At 38.9% G+C, this 17,017-nt stretch overlaps 2 protein-coding genes across 7 annotated transcripts in view; one reads left to right on the top strand and one right to left on the bottom strand.

Annotated features, from left to right (window-relative positions):
• Positions 1–316: 316 nt before the first annotated feature.
• kics2 (KICSTOR subunit 2) lies at positions 317–10,775 on the bottom strand. The gene is made up of 3 exons (XM_079622767.1): positions 10,337–10,775; positions 4,648–4,936; positions 317–1,748 (listed from the first exon to the last, which is right to left on the bottom strand). Exons 1-3 carry the CDS (start codon positions 10,575–10,577, stop codon positions 935–937), a joined length of 1,344 nt encoding a protein of 447 aa, XP_079478893.1. The 5' UTR covers positions 10,578–10,775; the 3' UTR covers positions 317–934.
• ipo8 (importin 8) overlaps positions 10,536–17,017 on the top strand; it is a gene marked incomplete at its 3' end in the record, with an annotated part of 17,680 nt that continues 11,198 nt past the window's right edge. For 3 of the 6 annotated variants that reach the window (XM_079622762.1, XM_079622765.1, XM_079622761.1), the window contains exons 1-11: positions 10,536–10,668; positions 13,198–13,279; positions 13,457–13,613; positions 13,700–13,858; positions 14,251–14,407; positions 14,501–14,590; positions 14,669–14,763; positions 15,214–15,298; positions 15,460–15,594; positions 15,671–15,770; positions 16,441–16,517. In XM_079622762.1, coding sequence (XP_079478888.1) covers positions 10,576–10,668; positions 13,198–13,279; positions 13,457–13,613; positions 13,700–13,858; positions 14,251–14,407; positions 14,501–14,590; positions 14,669–14,763; positions 15,214–15,298; positions 15,460–15,594; positions 15,671–15,770; positions 16,441–16,517 — 1,230 coding nt within the window. In that variant the 5' untranslated portion in view covers positions 10,536–10,575. Of the gene's footprint in view, positions 10,669–11,130; positions 11,342–13,197; positions 13,280–13,456; positions 13,614–13,699; positions 13,859–14,250; positions 14,408–14,500; positions 14,591–14,668; positions 14,764–15,213; positions 15,299–15,459; positions 15,595–15,670; positions 15,771–16,440; positions 16,518–17,017 lie in introns of those variants that run through there. The other 3 variants (XM_079622764.1, XM_079622766.1, XM_079622763.1) reach the window with 2 other exon arrangements.

The following is a 17,017-nucleotide window of genomic DNA, read 5'->3' on the forward strand; positions in this document are numbered from 1 at the left end:
GTCTATACAGTCACATGATTAAGGTCACAAATGTACTCATTTAAATGAATAAGATATATTTCAGCAACAAGACACTAATCAAATAACATTTCTTTAATTTTAAATTTGATGTCGAGTCCAGATTGTCTGGTCCAGTCTCAGACTTTTGAACACCACTATGGTTTCCGATTTGTGGATGGAGCCTTTTTTCTCTGTCTTGTGTTATGGATATGCGGCTATCAATCTTTAATGTTCTGATTTATATTAATCTTCATTTTCAAATGCAAGGTGGTACATCCTTTCTGTTGTCCTTGAGCACAGATGTCAACTCTCATATGTATAGCTGTGACCTGTGCGTTTCATTGGGTTTGCAGTGAACCATAACAGGAAAATAATGCATTTTCCAGCAGGACGATGACCTATTAAAAAGCAACCAGGAATGGTTATAAAAAAAAAAAAAGGTCGAACGTGTCAGTAAAGATTCGCAACTAAATTTAAGTCAGTAGTTAGTATGATACATAATTCTTAACTTTATTTCAGAAGTGAAAATGTACAGGAGAAGAGAAAACAGTCAAAACATTAAAACCAAAGGCTTAGCTATTAAAATGTGTTACACATAGCAAATTAACATTAAAAGGGAAATCAAAATTATTTGCAATAGGTCCCTTTCATATTCAGTAAAGCAAGTCCAATTGCTAAGCCGGAACACTCATTTGCGAGCACAATAAAAAAAAAAAGACAAATGTTCACAGCTGTGATATTCGTCTTTGGTCTGAAAGTGTTTGAATCATGAAGCGTTTGGACCTCTTTAATAATTGTTCAAAGGGAAAAGGATAAAACGGTATCAGCAGCACAGTGAATAAAAGAGCATATTGAGCATATAGCAACTGATATTGACCTGAAACGTCCTTTTAAAATAAACTATATCTGGGTTGAAAACAGTACACGATGAAGTTCATCCCTTGGAGCCTGGTTTGAGGGTAGTGAAGGGTTTGGAGTTCCTCAGCGATCCCGTCAGCTCCTGCAGGAATGCCACGATGTGCGAGTCCCTTTCGGACTTCCTCCCGTCGAAGATCACCACCACGGTGAAGTGCGGCTCAGGTCGCGTGAGGAAGTAAGTGCTCTGGACTTTGTCGTCGTAAAAGTGGACCACCTTATCCAGAGCGTTGAGCTCCGTGGCGCGGTCGCTCATGATCATGATGACGTTGGGCCAGTGCGTGACCGGCCTTTCTCCGCCGGGAAGCGACACGACGGCCGGAAACTGGTCCACGCCTTTCGGGGCTTCGCGGTACGAGTGCGGATGGTGGTATCCGTGTCCCTGGAAGCTCTCGGAGCCACGGTTGTCGAAGACCAAGGAGACGTTCGAAGCGTCGTGCTTGCGAATAAAGCCAGAGATCTTGCCGAAGTAATCGAGGGAGGTGCGAGCCGTCAGGGTTTTCATTTCGGACGTCTGCCGGCTGAGAGCCTCGTGGAAGTAGAAACTAAACTTGGCTAGGAGTGTCGCTTGAAGGCGCTGCAGCCAGAGATAGAGGTGCGGCTGCTGCACGGCCTTCTGGGATTGGCCTCCGAAGAGGTGTTTCCTGGTCTCGCGTTGGCGTTCGAACACCTGCCCCCATGCCTGCAGTTTGGAATGGGCGCCGTGCAGGTTCAGCAGAGACGGAAGGAAATGCCACTCGGAGATCTGCGCCTGGCATCGCAGGAGCTGAGTCAACACGTCCACCTCCACCTGGAAGCTGTTCTCCAGGCGGCTCAGGATTGGATGGTGGAATCTGAAAGAAATGAAATGGCCATCAGCGATTACAGATATAACCTCTTGTGAATTTAAAGCCTGTGCAATATATTTTGAGATAAAATCAATACCACTGGTATTATGTTGGTAACTAGTCAGTTGACGGCACCCATTGACTTGATCAATGGCTACCGTCAACAGGTTACCACATTCTTTCAAATATATTGTTTTACAAGATAAAACTGGGTTCATGCCATGTCGTGATAACCATAATTACGAGAAGACAACCCGTGAGCTGTTCACATCCTCAGACACAGAATTATGTGTTTCTATAGGCCTTATGTAGCCCCGCCCCTTTTTAAGCGCTGCGCTCATGGTCTGTCTTTCCGGTTTGTATTTCCACAGTATGAAGGTAAGATCTTACGGATTTATGAATGAACAACTCGTTTTAAACTCTTCCCGGTCTGCTGACGTTTGATATGACATCCGCTTCAAACATTACAATGCTCATGATACCTTTTGTTAACTCTACAATAAGTAAATCCACTTCAACGCTTGTTTCTCTGGCACATTGGGTCTATATAGCAACACTATACACTGCTAAATTAATCTGCAGTGGTCACGTGCAAGTCAGAGCTCACAAGCTGTAGTTATGAGTTGTACAATTCGGAACGCACCTTATTTCAGTCTTTCTCCTTAAAAATGTTGTGTTTAATTCAATGTTACTTTGTGAAAATCGTTTCAAAGTAAACTGCACCAATTTTTTTTCAGTACACGCTGAAACTATCATAAGCAGTGCCACGCTTCACTCTGAAACTGGCAGTGCATATATTTGCTGGCAAATCACCAAAAATAAAAACGCTATTTTTTTACATTTGAAAAATTAAGACATAAATATTAGTATTTTAATTTTAGTGTGCGCTATAAAAATGTACTCAAAACGCTATTAAATACTTTTTTTTACTGTACAGTTGTTTTATTGTAATTTATTTGTAATATTTTAATTAATAAATAACAATAAAAATAATTTTATAGACATTGAATGGGTCAAAAACTGTGTGAATGTGGCTTATGAAAACACAAGTGGACGCCCACATTTTAAGTATTTTCCAAATTGTTCAACCATAAAAGAATGGTTTGCACTCAAAAAAAGTCTTCAGCAGAGTAAAATGTTGTAATAATTTTAAATTCAAATGCACCCCTCCACAAAATCAACTCATTCAAGAATGATTATTCCAAAAATAGCTAATCAAGTCATCTTGAGAATTCAGTATTTTTTCATACCGCAAAATATATCAGAAACACTAAATATCGCATTGTCAGATTTTCCAATAGTGTAAAGGAAGTCAATGATATGAATATGAGACGATGTAAGATGGTGGACGATTGTCAACATCTCTGTAATCCTGCAATCTGTGTGTCCTGTTTGTGTTTGAGCTACCGACGCTGTGCCAGCTTGTTCTCTCTGCTCATTAGCTCTGGAGAAAGTCATGAATACTGCAGGGTGGCATAGAGCTCATTACATCTCCTGCATTCAGCAGCAGCGTGAAGATTCTTCACCCCTGACTGATCATTAATTACATGTCTTAGCAGGCAGCCAGAAAGAGAGCACGAGGAAATGACAGAGGGAGAGAAAGAAAATTAAAATATATAAAAAAAAAGCTCACAGAAGAATACTTTCTATTTCAGTTTGATCCAGAGACGAGCCATTTGTAAAGCCTGGTGCTAGGAAAAAGGTCTATCGGTGCTAGGGCGGGTCTATCGGTTCGGCCATTCAACGGAAGATCGGGAGTGTTTGAGGAAACCTGTTTGAAAACATGAATTCACATGTAATGCTTTTTCTTTTAGGCCGGCGGTTGAAAGCTGATTTGTCAAGGTCAGCCCCGGCGACCCTCTTAAGCGTCACGCCGCAGGCGAGAGCTGCATCTCTGCTGAGCCGTCGGCCGACTGATTAATTGATCAGATAACATTTGGGAGATCTTGTCTCTTCTACTCCAGCGATGACTCAACATTTGGCATCCTTCTTTCCGTGAAGAGCAGAGTTCACCTTGAGCAGTCAGTGGGAGCGCGCTCAGCTTCAGATATCATTAACCAGGTGCTGCGCTCACGTCCTTTATTGCGAAACAAACATCGTTTCTCATAGAACTATATTGCTTTTTAAAGGTGCATTTAAGTAGTTTTTGAAAATTATTCGGCATGATATCATATATATATATATATAGCTACAGTATAGCCTATACATCACACACACACACACACACACCTATGTATTATATATTTTTTTGGCAGATGCTTTTATCAAAAATATTTGAAATGCACCATTAAATCTGGCACATAAAATATTAAATTTTTTGCCATTGTTTTGATGATTTCATTAGTTTTCTTTGAAAGTCTTTTAAATTGCCTTCATTTTTTTACTCTGAGGTGGAAATGGGCTTTCATCGTTTTTCTATTAAACGTGTATAGACCTTATACGCCAGAGAAACAAGTGCACAGCCATCTTTCGATATTGTGTTTGATCTTCTGTTTTTTTGCGGTAGATCTGTATATTTCAATGGCATCGCTGCCAGTGAATTTATTTGTTGTACAGTTAACAAAAGTTATCATGAGCATTGTAATGTTTGAAACGGATGTCATATCAAACATCAGTAGACTAGACAGGGAAGAGTTTAAAACGGCCAGTTTATTCATAAATCCGTAAGATCCTACCTTCATGCTGTGGAAATACGAACAGGAAGACAGAACACAACGAGCACAGAACTGAAAAGGGGCGGGGCTACATAAGATCAATGTAGTGTAAACCATTTTGTTTTGCAAATAAATAAAAGGTGAATGTGAGCAAGGCAAGCCAAGACTCCCCCTGGGGGTATAGATAACACACTACAACACAGAGACCCATGCACACACACACACACACACACACACACACGGTTTCTCACCTGGAACTGTACTTCAGCAAAATGGTCTCCAGCGTGCTCACGAGCTCCTCAGAGTTCACAGTCTTCTGGCTGCCCAGAGAGTGCATCTTCTCGTAGAAGTCTGCGATCTCCATCCTGGCCTGCGTGAAGTGACACAGCTGCTCGGACAGATGAGACAGCAGGTCCTCCAGGTTGGGAGACGAGCCTCCGGATGTGTGGCGGCCCATGGAGACCACCTTCTTCAGTTCGTTTTGCAGAGACGTGTAGATGGTTCTGATGGAATCCTTACGGCTGAAGAATGACTGACCACCTGCATGACACACACACATTAATGTGATGGCATTAAAACAACACAATGCTGGAGTGTTACAGCTCGAATATGAAGCCAATAACAGACGGTGATGTATTATGTATGGCCACATGGCGCCATCTGCTGTATTTAAATGATACTGCTCGCTCATACACCATGGGTTACATTTTGTTTTATGGTGGCATGTCCAAAAAATATTAGATTAGCCTGATACATGCACATTACAGTAAAAAAAAAACATGTACCAGGGTAATACCACATGCACTGTAAAAAAAATTGCTGCGATTATTTAGCACAACTTAAAATCCAACATTGTTTCAACTTTAAAAAGTATGTGTTCAAGCTTGACTTAAAATATTAAGTTTAGTTAACTTAAGTTTAGTTTGGTTAAGTTGGATATTTAAGTTATCTCAACAAATTTTAACTAATCGCAGCCACATTTTTTACAGTGTGTTTGACATATTCAAAACCATGACATTACCATGTACATCATGTACTAGGATAATACTATGTCTAAAAAGCCACGGTATTACTATGGCACGTCAAAAAGCATGGTGTTATCCTGGAACAGATCCAAAAACATGACCTTACCATGATGTTACTGAATGATTAGCATAATAAAAGTGTGTAGTGTTCAAATCTGATACATGGAAGCAGATTTCACCACAAAAATGATTTGGTAAATCAAAATGATGACATAAAATTATAATTATGTATCATGAAAAGGTAACATTTTTTGTCAGAATTATAACTCTTTGTCAATTGACTTATCATAATTTCGATTTATGTCATAGGTGACATTTGATCTCATATCTTCGACTTGTTTCAATTTAGATTATTTCATAATGTAGACTTTTTATCTCATAATTTGGATATTTCAATTTAATCTCTTATTTCAACTTTTTAATGTAAATTGATTATCTAAATTATTACTTTTTAGTCTAATTTCATTTGATATAATGTCACTTTTTCTCTCATAATTTTGACTTTTTATCATAACTTTGTCGCATTATTTAATCTTTTTACGATAATAATTAGGCAACTAGGTCTTATTAATCTCACAATTTAGAATTTTTAAATTGATTTAATAATTATAACTTGGTATCTTATTTCAACTTTAATGTCAATTTGATCTAAATTATTATTATTTTTATCTTGTATTTCTTTTGTCATAATGTTAATTCGTATCTCAATCTTATAATTTTTACTTTTTATCATAACTTATGTCTCATAATTTTGACTTTTTATAGTAATAATTAGGTAATAATACTAATTAGGACTGTCACTTTTTTTACTGTTTGTCAAAATTTTCCTTTCAATTTCGATTATTTCATAATGTAGACTTTTTAATCTCATAATTTGTAATGTCAACATTTCAATTTCATCTAAATTATTCCTTTTAATCTCATAGTTTCATTTGTCATAATGTCACTTATCTCATAATTTTGACACTTTATGTCATGATTAAAATACCAAAGCATGTTTTTGTTTTTTCAGCTTTTTGTCAATTTTGATTATCTAAATGATTACTTTTTTATCTAATAATTAAGTTGGCTTGGAAAAGCCAACTTACTGATATTGTACTTAAACTTAATTAATGGTGCTTGCCTATAGGCAAAGCAACATTAGTGTTCTCTTGCATACTTATTTTTCTTCTTATTATTATTCCACACAAAAGTTTGGCGCGAAACTCGCCCCGCACCGTTTGTCACAGACCCCTGAGTGAGGTGTCAAAACGACCGGCTCATTGAGGAGAGGTGTGCTATATCTTTTCTAAGCGATCGGGTGTACGATGTTCGCACAGCGGACGAAAAAGCGGCCAAAAAAGTCCCATTGACTTAACATTGCGGAATTTTCAGAAATTCAAATCCCAACTGTCATTTTTCACACACACAGACACAAAGGGCCTGACACCCCTGCATGTCTCCCCCTCTCTCTCCCTCAGAGGATTTATATTATCCAGCAGCCAATAAGTAATGGCCTAAAATCTTCATAGCCACACCATAGCAACCAGTTACAGCACCCTAGCAACCATAAGCTATAGGCACGAGGCCGCAGGCCTCGTGCACTCATTATAATGCACTCGTTTAATAGAGATTTTAAATACTCTATAAAAACTCACTCGTAGGCACGAGGCCGCAGGCCTCGTGCCTAACCTTAGCCCTAACCCCATAGTAACCATCTGTGAAAACTACCAACCACCTAGTAACACCATAGCAACCAGTTACAGCACCCAAGCAACCATAGGCTATAGGCACGAGGCCGCAGGCCTCGTGCACTCATTATAATGCACTCGTTTAATAACACAACCACTCAAAATACCTTAGAACTCCCTAGCAACACCCTAGCAACTACCCAAAATACCTTAGAACTCCCTAGCAACACCATAGCAACCACCCAAAACACCTTAAAACACCCTAGGAACCACCCATAACACCCTAGCAACCACCCAAAATACCTTAGAACTCCCTAGCAACACCATAGCAACCACCCAAAATACCTCATAACTCCCTAGCAACCACCCAAAATACCTCAGAACTCCCTAGTAACACCGTAGCAACCACCCAAAATACCTTAGAACTCCCTAGCAACACCCTAGCAACCACCCAAAATACCTCAGAACTCCCTAGCAACCACCCAGAACACCCTAGCAACTGCCTAGCAACCACCCAGAACACCCTAGCAACCGCCTAGCAACCACCCAGAACACCCTAGCAACTGCCTAGTAACCACCTAGAACACCCTAGCAACTGCCTAGCAACCACCCAAAACACCCTAGTAACCACCCAGAACACCCTAGCAACCAACCCAAAACATGAATAAGCCATATCTCAGCAGCAGAACATCGTACAGACATGGTTGTTGGCTCGTATGCAATCATGTACCACACTCTAGCAACCGAGTGGTGAGTTTTGCCACTGCAAGCACCATTCACATTTTCTTCTGGAAATGTACGTTCTAGTATTATTATTATTCTTCTTACTAAAAACTGTTGACTCTATCTCGTCCTAGAGCTTTAACTCTACATACTCCAAACTCGGCTCAAATACTCAAACTGTTCTGAAGTTAGTTGCTATATCTTTTCAGACTGATCGGACTTACGGTTTTCCTATAAATGACGATCAAACTTGGAAAAACTCCCATTCACTTAACATGGTGGAATGTTCAGATTTTCAAACTCCCCAACTGCCAAAAATTCAAATCAAAATCCCTTGAAAGCCTAGACTAAATCAAACTGCCATTCTATACACTATATGAGCCATTGAGACTCATTTAAACTCATTAAACTCATCTATCTATCCACCTCAAACTATTTTAAACTTCAAAATAATTTAAACTTCAAACTAATTTAAACTTTTTATGAATAAAAACTATAAAAACTGGCTCGTAGGCACAAGGCCGCAGGCCTTGTGCCTCACCTTAGCCCTAACTCCAGGATGCTAATATACACTAAACTCTGAACTCTTAGACTCATGTAAACTCATAAACTCATCTATCTATCCACTTCAAACTAATTTAAACTTTTAACTAATTTAAACTTCAAACTACAACTGCGGCCGAGTGCCTATCCTCAGCCCTAACCGATGCTAATATACATTAAACTCTGAACTCTTAAACTCATATAAACTTATAAACTACTTTAAACTCATGCATTCACTAAACGCTTAACTCAAAAACTCTTTAATGTGTGTGTGTGTGTGTGTTAGAACACCCTAGCAACACCATAGCAACCACCCATAACACCCTAGAAACTGCCTAAAATACCTTAGAACTCCCTAGCAACACCATAGTAACCACCCATAACACCCTAGCAACCACCCAAAATACCTCAGAACTCCCTAGCAACACCCTAGCAACCACCCACAATACCTCAGAACTACCCAGCAACATCCTAGCAACCACCCAAAATACCTTAGAACTCCCTAGCAACACCCTAGCAACCACCCAAAATACCTTAGAACTCCCTAGCAACACCATAGTAACCACCCATAACACCCTAGCAACCACCCAAAATACCTCAGAACTCCCTAGCAACACCCTAGCAACCACCCAAAATACCTTAGAACTCCCTAGCAACACCCTAGCAACCACCCAAAACACCTTAGAGCACCCTAGCAACACCCTAGCAACCACCCAAAATACCTTAGAACTCCCTAGCAACACCATAGCAACCACCCACAACACCTTAGAACTCCCTAGCAACACCATAGCAACCACCCAAAATACCTTAGAACTCCCTAGCAACACCATAGCAACCACCCAAAACACCTTAGAACTCCCTAGCAACACCCTAGCAACCACCCAAAATACCTCAGAACTCCCTAGCAACACCCTAGCAACCACCCAAAATACCTTAGAACTCCCTAGCAACCACCCAAAATACCTTAGAACTCCCTAGCAACACCCTAGCAACCACCCAAAATACCTTAGAACTCCCTAGCAACACCCTAGCAACCACCCAAAATACCTCAGAACTCCCTAGCAACTCCATAGCAACCATCAATAACACCCTAGCAACCACCCAAAATTCCCTAGCAACCACTCAGAACACCCTAGCAACCACCCAAAATACCCTAGCAACCGCCTAGCAACCACTCAGAACACCTTAGCAACCCTCTAGAAACACCCTAGTAACTTTAAACTACTTCAAACTATACTTTAAACTATTTTAAACTTCAAACTAATTTAAACTTCAAACTATTTTAAACTTTAAACTACTTCAAACTTCAAATCACTTTAATTTAAACTTCAAACTATACTTTAAACTATTTTAAACTTTAAACTAATTCAAACTTCAAATCACTTTAATTTAAACTTCAAACTAATTTAAACTATTTTAAACTGTAAACTACCTTAAACTTTAATCTACTTTAAACTATTTAAAACTCTAAACTACTTTAAACTTTAAACTTCAAACTACTTTAAACTTCAAACTACTTTAAACTTCTTCAAACTTTCTGGTCCAAACTTTCACAAGCCAACTTAAAGTTTGTCTCAAACTTTTTTTTCTAGTTTCATTTGTAATAATATCACTTTTTATCTCATAATTTTGACTTTGTATCATAACCGTTGTCTCATAATTTAGACACGTTATGTCTTGATAAAAATAACAAAGCATGTTTTTTTTCAACTTTTTAATGTCAATTTTGATTATCTAAATTATTACTTTATCTAATAATTTCATTTGTTATAATATCACTTTTTATCTCATAATTTTGACTTTTTATCATAACCGTTGTCTCATAATTTAGACACGTTATGTCTTGATTAAAATACCAAAGCATGTTTTTGTTTCTTCTTCTTATGTGGTGGAAATGGGCTTCCAGAACCCCTCCCCCACCCCCGGGTAACACCAGAGTATATTTTTGTAAGGCATTTTCAGAAGTGCTTCTCTCATACCTAGTTTCTGGCCGAGGAAGGTCATGTTGTGGTAGGCTTTCTCTGCGGCTGCCAGGTGTGCGAGAGCGGCCAGCAGAGACCCCCAGATGGCTCCTGCACTCTTACTGGCGTCCTTCTCCTTCTCCACATAATCCTTCGCCCTGTCAAACCAGAACATCCCGAGCTGAGTGAAGAAGCTCTCGAGCACGGCTCTCTCTTTAGGAACCGGCCGCAGTTCCTCATCGCGCTGCGTGTCACACATGATGACAGGGACAAATCAGCGCACTTGCACATTCACGCGACAGCGTTATTTAATGAGCGCTAAAACTGTTCGACGTGCGCGTTTTCTGCAGGTAAAATTCACATTCTTAGATTCTTAGTGCTAAACGCCACCATGACACTTTTCAATGACAACACTACGGCAAGCCAAATGAGACAATTACGTCTGTAAAAGAAACGCGAATCATACAAAAGCAATACGCAGATAAATCAGCTATTTAAAATAGCATTTTATTTAAATATAGAATATATTTGAACATATTTTTATATCTATATATCCGTCCATTAAACCTTATTACATTGCAAAGACGATTCAGACTATTTAAACTTATGTTTATAAACGTGTGTGTGTGTATCTCCCATTTTAAATGTTCGTTTTTACTCCACAAACTTTCATTTGACATATATTTAATATATTCATATATATTTCTAACAATCATGGTTTAGGTATGAGTGAGGTCCCTTTCATTTTTCGTGTGATCAGCGGTTGTCATGCCAGCCTCTGCCGTAAACGTTTTGCTTCGGCTTTGTTCTTTGCGACGATGACAGTCGCTTGACGGCAGACTGGGGCAGGGCTGCCTGTAAGATCCGAGACGTCTGATCGTCCGCGCATCTGTCCGATAGTTCAAAGTTTATTCAAATTAATCAATCGAATCGGGCCTAATGGATCCCAATCGAATCATACAGGCTCTGAAGGGCACCATAGACCCGAATCTCAGGCTAGCGGCTGAGAATGAACTCAACCAGGTCAGTGAACCATCTGGAGAAGTTTCTTTGGAAGCAGAAGCACCAAAAGACCAGAGATGCCTTTAGTGAATATGCGGTTGTAGGGCCTGATTTTAATGCATACGACAGGATAATGCTTAATCTGTCTGATTGAGTCGCTATTTATTCTTTGCTGACTATTTAGATGATTGATTTTGTATGTATTGGGTTGCAAACTACTTGCAATGCATCGATGGCATCAGTGTGCAACAATAGAGATGCGGTCCTCTTCTGACAACCAGTCCTTATGGACTAAATTATAGGGATATTTGTGTCCTGTGCTTCTTTTTTTTCCAGATCTGATCTGTTTTTATGCAAAAGAGTAGTAGTCCCATAATACCTCTATGAATTATGTGGAATGTGCTCTACAAGAATGTATAGGTCTGATGTTGTAATGTAATGTGACATTGTTTATTGTGTCCTGATTCTGCTGCATGTAAATCACCATTGCTGCAGACCCACTGATGCAATTCTGTGCAACTCACACTCTGAAAGCGCTCTATATAAAGTCAGTTCTCTTCCAGATTAACTTGTATGTGTTTGAGAGAGCAGATTTAAAAAAAAGATTCAGTCCAAATAGTTATATTCAATTATTCATTTCATCACATTTGACACCCTAACGGTTCTTCTTTATATTTGTTATAGAGAGTAGCCTTTTTAAGTCAACATGAAATCAAAATGAACAATTCTTAATTTGATAAGTTTCTTAAAGTTAAATAATTTATCAGTGCAGATAATTTTTTAATTCATGTGTACTCGTAATCTGTAAACAAAAAAACGGTACTATACGGTTAACCGGACCACACGTGTGTCGTATAGTCCGTATAGTCATCTCTGATTGGTATTAACCCCAGTGACGGGTAGGTTTAGGGGCGGGGTTAGTGGTAGGCCATCATATGATTGGTCTTAACCTCAGTGACGGGTAGGTTTTAGGGGCGGGGTTATCGGTAGGCCATTGTGTGGTCCGGATAACCGTATAGTACCAAAAAAACATTTCCTTTCCTCTTGCAACCATATCTCTTCTCTGATGACGTGTTTACTGGCGTGAGGACGGGACAACCTGTCACTCACATAAGATCGACCAATAGCAAACCACAACCATCCAAACAACAGCATTGGCCCAAGAATAGAGCCTTGAGGTCCTCCACAAGAAAGGGATGCTGACAGGGACACAAAGTCTCCAAGTCGGGCAGAAAACTTTCTATCAGATAGATAAGACCTAAACCACTCCAGAGCAATGCCTTTGATGCCAACAGAGAGATCAGGATATTGTGATCAGTGGTGTCAATTGCAGCTCTGAGGTCTAAAAGCATAAGAATGACAGAATCTGTGGCTGTGATTACAGCAGACGGCATGCCACACACACTGGTGCCAGCTTGCTTAATTTAAAATATATCTTTTTTTTTGTATAAAATATTTTTTTTTTAGTTCAGTACATTTGCTTTACAGTAAACATAAACTTCTACGTCTTTTTTACACATATTTTTCAAAGCTGCTTTCACTTCAATAATCTGCTAAGTGGCGTCATCTTCAAAAAGAGACCATCCTTATTCCAAAGAATGAATTGCAACCATTTAAGTTCAGATCTGTGCTTAAAAAGAGGGGTGACAGTTAACAGGTTAATGATCTTTGCTCTGTGAGCTATTTCAGTGGTTCTGACTTGAATGATTAGATACTGGTAGCATGAAACCATCAATTTTGCATGATAATTTGATGCTAACTTGGGTCGTGACTCGTGACTTGCTGTTTTCAGTTGAGAACCACTGAGAACACCAACATTGCAGATTGATTTTTTTTTTAAACTGATTTTATATATATATATATTGGTTTGTTTTCAGTCCTACAAGATCATCAACTTCGCCCCAACTCTGCTGCAGATCATTGTGTCGGACCAGGTGGAGTTTCCTGTGCGACAGGCCGGTAAGAGCTTCTCTCTTCCCATAGCGTTCTGATGCTTTTTGAACCAGAAGAACATACTGATCAATCAAGCCGAGTGAGTCTCATTCAGTCAGATCGTACCCAACTGGATACTCTGGGATGAGATTTTGTGCATTCTGATTGGATGAAATAGCCAGTGACATCATATTCTTCCTCTAGCTGCCATCTACCTGAAGAACATGGTGAGCCAGTACTGGCAGGACCGCGAGCCCACGCTGGGGGAAGTGGTGTTTCCCTTCAACATCCATGAAAACGACCGCAGACAGATCCGAGAAAACATGGTGGAGGCCATTATTCGCTGTCCAGAGTCCATAAGGTGAGGCTGTTGTGCGATTAAGACGTTGCTTAAGAATGACAGGTGTTATAACTTGAAACAGATTCTTTGTTGTTGTTGGTTGACAGGGCTCAGCTGACAGTATGTTTGCGTGCCATAATAAAACACGATTTTCCTGGACGGTGGACGGGCGTAGTGGACAAGATTAACCTGTACCTGCAGTCCCAGAACAGTGGGAGCTGGTACGGGAGTTTGCTCGCTCTTTATCAACTCGTCAAAAACTATGAGTGAGTGAACCATACATTTTCTGTGACATGAAACAGAAGTTGCGATAGTCTTTTCTTTCCTATTGTGATGTATATACGAGTGAAACGACAGGAAGGAAAATGTAGGGTGTGAATTGATTGGATGGTTGTGAAGTTAATTCGATTAAAGATTAGGAGGGAATGTTCATTTATTATTTTAATTTGCACAGATTAATCATTTATAATAAATACTGCAATATTCCATAACCAAAAAATAATTGTCAGTGTCGATTTCATGGTGAATTTAACGTTGCTTACCTGGGATAGTCAATTTTCTCATCTCATTGTCACCATCCAATCAGATAGATTTCTGTTTATAAAAGATTAAATGAAATATGTTTGAAAGCTGATCATTATGGTTCTGTGGTGTGCAGGTTTAAGAAGGCCGAGGAACGGGACCCCCTGTTGGCTGCGATGCAGATCTTCCTGCCGCGGATCCAGCAGCTCATCACTCAACTACTGTCTGACGCCAACTTCATCTCAGTTCTCATCCAGAAGCAAATCCTAAAGATTTTCCATGCTCTCGTACAGGTGTGTGTGTGGACATTTGTTTAATTTGTTTACCTGATTAGCCCTAACGTGTCATTGCTGAACCTGTGTGTGTGTGTGTGTGTGTGTGTGCAGTATTCCCTCCCCCTTCAGCTGATCAATAACACAGTCATCACCCACTGGATGGAGATCCTGCGGACAGTTGTGAATCGGGACGTCCCGGCAGTAAGTTTGTGAAACAGTTAAGAGTTAAGATATTATGGGCAGATGTAATATTACAACTCTCTGCTGAATGATTCTCAGGAAACTCTGGAAGCTGATGAGGACGATCGACCCGAACTGATCTGGTGGAAATGCAAGAAATGGGCTCTGCACATCATCACGAGGATGTTTGAGAGGTGATTAAACAAGCCAGACCACAATGTGGTCATTGTAATAGAAAGAACTGTATTGATCCTCTAATAGGAAAGTCACTTTTCACAAAGGCAGAGTAAAAGCAGAGCAGCACCCAATGATCATTTGTTTTTCTTAAAAACATGGGATATTATATTGTATTATATTATATTTTTGTATATTAATTGTATATATTTTTGTATTATTAAATTTATTTCAATATTCATAAAAATAACTTGGAATATTATATTATTTTTGTATATTGTGTATTTTTGTATAATTAATTACATCCATTTTTTATCAAAATAATTTGGAATATTATACTAGCTATATTATGTTATGTAAATTATGTATTTTGTATGATTAATTCAGTTAATAAATTTTTTATCACAATAACTTGAAATATTATATTATATTATGATTTGATTCATACAGATTTGTATATCTATTTCCAGATATGGGAGTCCAGGAAATGTCACAAAGGAATATGTTGAGTTCGCTGACTTTTTCTTGAAGACTTATGCTGTGGGGATCCAGCAGGTATGAATGGCTTTTGTAGTGTTGACATTGACACCTTGCACAATTAAGAACACATTGTTGTGGTACCATGGTACAGTGATGGTATTTTCATGGCACTTCAAATAACTTTATTCCCAAACAACATGACGACACCATACTGTAGCTGTTGTTTGTGCGTGCAGGTCATGTTAAAAGTGATGGACCAGCACAGACTGAGGCAGTACGTGAGTCCTCGTGTCCTCCAGCAGACGCTGAGCTACATGACTCAGGGCGTCTCACACTCACTCACGTGGAGACAGATGAAACCACACATGCAGGTGGGGAAAGGCTGAGGAACAGCATCACAAGACTGATGATGACTTTCAGAATATCTTAATATCTGTGTCTCTGCAGACTATAACTCATGAGGTGGTGTTTCCTCTGATGTGCTATAAAGATGAAGACGAAAGACTATGGCAGGAAGATCCATACGAGTACATCCGCATGAAATTCAGTCAGTGGCCTTAGTTATCATTTTTTTTCTCTTTGGCGCTTTGTAATGCTTGCTTAATGTGCTTTTTTGGCCATTAAGTTTCCTAAAGATCACGTTTTATTTGCACTATTATAATAATTGCATCAATTTGAAATTTATTGATCGAATTTACATCATCACTCAAAAATATATATGCATAAATTTTTTCGTACATTGGTTATAAAAAAAATATTTTTAACTAGATTTTTAACCGTATCTAATGTAAAAGTTTGTAAATAATGTGTGTGTGTTTGTGTGTGTGTTTAATATATGTATATATACACACAAATACTGTTTATATACAGACTTTTATGTCAGGTGCAATTTATCGCGATTAATCAATTTGACAATAATTAAAAAAGTAAAATTTACTTTATTAAATGTATTTATTTTCCACTCTGTTTTACTTATTGCATTTGCCATGTTTAATCTAATCTAACTACAATTACTGTTTGGTTGGTTATGGTTCTTCTGATATGTCTTGAGATATATATTGTTAGCTATATCCCCAGGCCTACTTGCCAACAGAGACTAATTTCCTCTGTCAGTGAATTTAGGAAAGGATCCTGTTGCTTTTGATCGTGTTATGATATTATTGACTGATCTGTGGTTCCGTGTGTGTGTGTGTGTGTGTGTGTGTGTGCTGCTGTAGATGTGTATGACGATCATGTGTCCCCTGCCACGGCTGCTCAGACTCTATTGTGTACAGCTGCCAGGAAGAGGAAGGAGGTGAGTCCACCCGCTCTTTAACTCCAGAGCTGGTGTTTACATTCACATTCCAAAGAAACACTCTGAACTTCCAAGAGAACATATTTAGATTTAATCTACCGGTAAATTCTTAACAGCAAGGGAAGGAGTAAAATAACCTCAAATATTTAATTAAAAAAATGGTGCTGAAGCCCCTTAAATATGTTCAATCAATGCCTGTGGGTTTGTACTCTTAAGGCCCTGATATACTCATGGCAAAGTAATTTTTTGTTCAGCGCTTGGGTGAGTTTAGCGAACACACTGCTGTGAGTGACGTTTAGATGAATATATAAATATGTGATGCGCACTTTCCTCTCCAATAACAAAATAAGCACACAACAAAAATAACGGATGTGAGAAAACAGCAGTTAAGAAAGCATCTAATTGTAGCGGTGTGGATGTTTGCACAAGCTCTGCAATTCAGCACGACACATCACGTTCATTTAAATCACTTTATACAATAGATTGCTTGAAATCAAGCA

This window comes from Phoxinus phoxinus (genome assembly GCF_949152265.1).
Source record: "Phoxinus phoxinus genome assembly, chromosome: 9".
Taxonomy (NCBI): Eukaryota; Metazoa; Chordata; class Actinopteri; order Cypriniformes; family Leuciscidae; genus Phoxinus; species Phoxinus phoxinus.